This window comes from Chrysochloris asiatica, unplaced genomic scaffold, assembly GCF_000296735.1.
Source record: "Chrysochloris asiatica unplaced genomic scaffold, ChrAsi1.0 scaffold00142, whole genome shotgun sequence".
In the NCBI taxonomy this organism is placed as follows: Eukaryota; Metazoa; Chordata; class Mammalia; order Afrosoricida; family Chrysochloridae; genus Chrysochloris; species Chrysochloris asiatica.
The window spans coordinates 2587942-2594007 of NW_006408660.1; the positions used below are offsets into that span (position 1 = coordinate 2587942).

The following is a 6066-nucleotide window of genomic DNA, read 5'->3' on the forward strand; positions in this document are numbered from 1 at the left end:
TCCAGTGAGTAGTATTCGATCTGACTAAGCATGGCTGATGCAATGAAATGCAGACTGGTCTCTTATTATACAATAGTGAATAATTGTTATCAGGACTGATTGTGAGGGTTGGAAATGTAAAGGTAGACGTTTTATAGCAAGGAGGGGAATGATTAACTTTCTAGTCTAGGAGCGGAGGTCCCTGGGACCATCAAGGGAGAAGAGCAGAGAGCGGGACCCTACCCAGAGAAGCAGTGATGCCTGAGATAGAGGCAGAGATGATGACATGGAGCGATGGAGCAGCTGGAGACTTTAAATCCAGAGAGGGAGAGCGACTATGTGCTGAATACCTGGGGGGTACGGGGGAAGGATTGCAGGGTATACCCTTTGGTTGGTTGATGATGCATGGAGGGGATTGTAACTATGGCAATGATACGATGTATGTTAGAATGAATGTAAAACTAATGTTCTCCCATGTAAACTATCACATAATTCACAATAAAATATTAAAAAAAAAAAAAAAGTTTTCAAGTGGCATCCAAGGTACAACCATTGGCCTCTCTATCCACCTGGAACAACAGAGGAAGATGCAGAGTCAGGAATAGGAGGAGGAAATGGAATATGTGGTTAGATGCCCCCATGAATAACTGTCTCCTTTGCCCTGAGACCAGAACTGGATGACGTGTGGTACTATTTCTAAAGCATTTCGATCGAAGATTCCATAGAAGACTTCTGATCTAAGGGGGAAATGCAGAACCAAATGTCACATTCTCATAGACTCTAGTCTTTCGGAGCCATGAAGGGTGAATGAACCCCTGAAACTATTGCCCCGAGATCATCTTTAAACCTTAAACCAAAAATATCCCCTGAAGTCATCTTAAACTGAATGATAGTTTAGCTTAACTAATCAAATAGGTCTGCCTTGAGCATTATGTTCTTTTAAGAATTATATTTATAAGGAGCCCTGGTGGCACAGTGGCTAAACCATTCCGCTTCTAACCAAAAGGTCAGCAGTTCAAACCCACCAGCTGTTCCGAGGAAGCATGCTGATGAGACAGTCTGCTCCCACAACAATTTACAGCTTGGAACCCCTGGGGGGCAGTTTTACTTTGTCCTACAGGGTTGCTATGAGTTGGAATTTACTAGAATTTGTTAGTGGGTTTGGTTGTGATTAATATGTGATCAAATTGACAGCAGCAACTCAAAAGATGAGATTGGAACCTTAGTGGGCAGTGAGTTTATGCTGATGAGGAAGAAACAGGTCAGAGAAGGTCATTGATGTCCCTAAATTGTACCTGTAGAAACAGCTGAATTGTTGCATGTTTTGCTCTATTTCAAAAACAAAATAAAATTTAGGAGAAAAAAGATCTAGGTTGGTAATGATAAAAATGGTCCCAATCTCTCACCCTTCCCTGCTTGCCATGTGACTTTACTCTTGTAATGTGTCTATTTCTCCACACTTGGAATCAGGGCTGGCCTCCCCACTTGCTTTGGCCAACAGAATGACGAAGAGGTGACAGTGTCATTGCATGGCATTGATCACTTCAGCTCCTGTTCTTGGAACCCTGCGACCACTATGTGGACAAGCTCAAGTCACCCAGTTGGGAGAGCAAAGTCACCCCAAACGAGGCCACCCCAATTAGATCCATCAGCCCATGGCCAACCCACCAACTGACCCCAGACACAGGCATCTAGCTGAGATCAGCCTAACCTGGCCTCAGCAGAACCAACCAGGAGAACCAGCCACAGACTTGAGAGCATTAAAAAATGGGGGTTATTTTAAGCCACTAAGTTTGGGGTGGCTTAAATAGCTAATACACCAGATTAACCATTTACTAGTTTTTCAACTTGGGCACATTGTTTAACCTTGTTAAGCCTCAATTTTCCTATCTGAAAAGGGGGTACTTACCTCATAGGCTTGTTGAAAGGATCAAATGAGGCAGGGCCCAGTGCCAGGCACACAGCAAGAGCTCAACACATTATGATGCCTGTCATCAGTACATTATGATGCCTGCCCTAAGTCTTGTACCACCCCTGCCAGTCCCACCTGAGCACCCAGAACTCACCTGAGGCATAGCCGATCATGAAGAGCAAGTAGACAAGCAGGAAGCGGAAGAGGTCTTTGAAGAGGATCTAAAGACCCCAGTGGGGTTACAAAGGCCAAGATGTGACATGTGGTTTCTCATTCGCCCCACTCCTCCACCGTAAAGTTTCACTCCACTTCTACCCTTGTCCCCCCCTTCCCCAATTCCCAGACCTGCCTGCTGCCCCCACAGGGTCTCTAACCCTCAGGCCCACGAGCACCGTCTGCACAGGTAAGACGTACATGTGGTGCCTGTAGGTCTGCTGTCGTACCTTCTGAATCATGATGCTGTAGGTTCCCGTCAGCTTCAACCCACGGGTGAAGTAGAGCGCGTTCATCCAGCCCAGGACCAGGGCAAAGACCATGACAGCCAAGTAGGCCTCAATCCCCGCCAGGTAGAGGGCCGCTGAGACAATTACCAGCACAGAGTAGATGAAGCTAAGGGGCAGCAAAGGCCACAAAGGGCACCATGAGGCCCTGGAGAGGAGGCAGGCCCCAAAGCCCTCCTGGGTATCAGGAAGTCCTTCTAGAATCCCCAAAGGGAAACAAAGTACATTAACTGGGGTCCCTAGAAGTCTGTTAACCAGGACGTTCAACTAACTGACAATTTATAGTGTGTGTAGTGGCCCTGGGGTCCTATAAGATCCCAAAGTGATGCCCTTTGCAGCTGCTAGAAAGAAATTTGGGATGTTTAGAGGAGACTTTGTGGTTAAGTGAATTTCATTCTAAGGGAAACAGAAAAGATGTGATGCACACGTGGCAGCTCCTTTATCCTGTGCCCTAGGCAGACATCACTAATCCATAAAATTAAACACAGACCAGCCTCAAGTTTCTGAGAAGAATCTGATACTGCAGACAGATACTAGCAATCAATCACCAGTGTAAGAGATTAAACCTATTTCTATTGATGGTGTATATGGTAACCCTCTAGCAGCCAGAATCTTCCTTTAACCAGAAGAGCACTTTGCCTGGTTATCCTCACTTTGGGTTATAGCTGCCCAGGTTGGGTGTATTCACTCCTATAGTTCACCTCCTGCTCCAAACTGGATGACCTGCCAGCCCAACATCACCTTCCCCACCCAGGAGCTGCTGACCTAGGGACCCCTTACTCACTAGAGCAGCTGGAAGGAGCCATCGATGAAGAGAGAGTTCACTCCAGGACATTTCTTCATGAACAAGTCTTTGATCTGGGGAAGGGAGGGGGCCCGTGAAAGGTGGCGAGTCAGTAGCAGAGAGAGGGTAGGAGAGAAAGGCTAGAAGAGGGGAGTGCACCGTGGGGTACAGGGACCTGTTAGAAAAAGAGACAGAAGGGAAGGAGGATGTAGTTAGAGGAGGAAAGAGGAAAAATTAAAAGGAAGAGGAGTCAACTCCATTGCCATGGAGTTGACTGTGACTCATGGGAACTCCGTGTTTATCAGAATAAAAGCATGCTCCATAGGGTTACCACTGCCCGATTTTTCACAAGTAGTTTGCCTGGCGTTTCTTCCAAGGCACCTCTGGGTGAACTCGAACTGCCAACCTTTTGGTTCACAGTCAAGCGTGTTAACCACATGCACCACCCAGGGACTCCAAGAAGAAACTAAACCCCGTTGTCACTGAGTCCATTCCAACACCTGGCGACCCCATGTGGTACAGAGCAGAACTGCTCCATAGGGTTTTCTTGGTTTTGATCTTTATGGAAGCAGATCGCCAAATCTTTCTTCTGTGGTGTTGAATGTAAATCATTTGTGCCATCTAAGGCCCTGGAGAGAAGCAAGGCGGAGGATGAGGAGGAGGAGAGGGAGAAGAAGGAGGAGGTATTGGGGTTGCAAGCACTCACATTGGTGAAAAAGAATAGGACCCCGGTGAACAGTGTGATGATCTCACCAGCCAGTCTCAGGTAGTCCACCGTAGTGTGGTAAGGATACGGCGGCTGGGGAGCAGACAACACACAGGTCCTCACCCAGCCCTTCCAACATCTGGCCCAGATCCAGATGTCCCTCAACACCCCAAGCTCCAGCAGGGCGCCTCCTCCCTTATCCTCTTCCCCCCGGGGGCTGACTGTAGGGTCTCCTTTCAGTATTAGAAGCATTCCCCATCCTGTTCCTAAATGTTCCCCCAGAGGACTAGGAGGGCCAGGCCCTGGTCAGTGCCTGGCTCATAGCACTCACAGTGCCCTCCAGCGGCTGGTAGTAGGCAGTCAGGGTAAAGATGACCATGGCACACAGGTAGGAGACCACACTGATGTAGAAGGAAACAGCTCCGAACTTGCGCCACTTGTCACGTAACAGCTCGTTGATGGGCTCCACGGCCAGCATCTCGTGGCGGTTCTGTGGGAAGCACTGTGGTCAGGGCCACCCCCTCAAGGTGGGACTCCAGACACCTTCCCCTGAGAGCTCATTGTCCTCCTAACCCATCCTCTAGCAACACTCAAGTGTTCACAGAAGACTGGATGAGAGTTAGAATATAGTCCAAGCTTCTACGCTTTACATACGAGGCTCTGCCCAATTTCTCCCCAACTTACTTTTTGGCCTCTTCTTTGTTGTGGTTAAGTGCTGTTAAGTCAGTTCCAACTCATAGTGACCCTGTATGGGATTTCTGAGGAGCAGCTGGTGGGTTTGAACCACCAGTATTGCGGTTAGCAGTCCAGTGCTTATCTTAAGCACCACACCAGGACTCCCTGTCTATTCTAGGATCACAGAACCCCAGAACTAGAAAGCTCCTTAAAGAACAACTATTTTTACAGTTTTTAAACTTCAAGAATAAAGAATAAGTGAATAAGGAAGACCACAGAACAACTGATGAATTTGAGTTATGGTGTTGGAGGAGAATATTTAAAGTACCATGGGCTGCCAAAAGAACAAGCAAATCTGTGTTGGAAGACTTCTTCCAACAGCCAGAGTGCTCCTTGAAAGACAGGATGGCCAAACTTTGTTTCTCATACTTTGGACATTATCAGGAGGGACCAGTCACTGGAGAAGGACATCATGTTTGGTAAAATGGAAGGTCGGAGAAAAAGCAGAAGACCCCCAATGGGATGGATTAGCATAGTGGCAGCAGCGATGGGTTCAGGTGTAGCAACGATTGTGAGGTTGGCTCAGGACTTGGAGTTTGTTCTATTGTACATAAGGTCGCTATGAGTCAGTACCAACTCAATGGCACCTAACAACAACAATCACAACAACAAACTTCAATTGGAGTCCTGGTGTGGTGCTGTAGGATAAGCACTGGACCTCAAGGTTGGTCTGAACCACAAGGTGGGTAGTTAAAATTCTGCATCACTCCTTGGAAACCCTCTACAGAGTTGCTACGAGTTGGAACTGACTCAACGGTACTTAATAACAACAATAAACTTCAATCTGGGGGTGGAAATGAACTTCCGGTAGCAAAATCATCTATGTGGTTTGCTAAAATATCAATCCCAGCTCCACCCTCTGAATCTCTGATTTAAGAAGTAGAATTGCCTATGAACAACTGCTCCCTTTGCCATGAAACCAGAAGAACTGGATGGTGCCCTGCTCACATTACTGAACATTTTGATCAAAGATTCTACAAAAGAATTCCCATAAAAATGGTGGGGAAACACAGGCTAGAATACTACATTTTCATAGGATCCAGACTTTTTACAACCATTGAGGCTGGATGAACCCTTAAATCAATTGCCTTGAAATCATCTTTAAACTTTAAACTGAAAATATCCCCTAAAAAATGTCTGGCAATGACATATCAGCCAAAAAACTATGCCCTAAAATAAATAGAACCCTTCAATGCCTCAACAGGAAGAAGATAAATAATCCAATTGAAAAATGGGCACAGGACATGAACTTCACTAAGGAAGACATCCAACAACATATGAAGAAGCATTTATGATCATTAGCCACTAGAAAGATGCAAATCAAAACAGCAGTGAGATACCATCTCACCCCAGCATGAATGTTATTGTTGTTGTCAGGTGCCATCAAGTCGGAACCGACTCATAGCGACCCCATGCACAGCAGAACGAAACAATGACCGATCCTGGGCCA

At 46.5% G+C, this 6066-nt stretch overlaps 1 protein-coding gene across 5 annotated transcripts in view; it reads right to left on the reverse strand.

Annotated features, from left to right (window-relative positions):
• The window catches only part of TRPV4 (transient receptor potential cation channel, subfamily V, member 4), a 64314-nt gene that overhangs the window by 15739 nt on the left and 42509 nt on the right, over positions 1-6066 (reverse strand). For all 5 annotated transcript variants that reach the window (XM_006870441.1, XM_006870442.1, XM_006870445.1 and 2 more), the window contains 5 exons: positions 4213-4371; positions 3882-3974; positions 3176-3249; positions 2335-2500; positions 2046-2112 (listed from right to left, as the gene is read on the reverse strand). In XM_006870441.1, coding sequence (XP_006870503.1) covers positions 2046-2112; positions 2335-2500; positions 3176-3249; positions 3882-3974; positions 4213-4371 — 559 coding nt within the window. The remainder of the gene's footprint in view (positions 1-2045; positions 2113-2334; positions 2501-3175; positions 3250-3881; positions 3975-4212; positions 4372-6066) is intronic.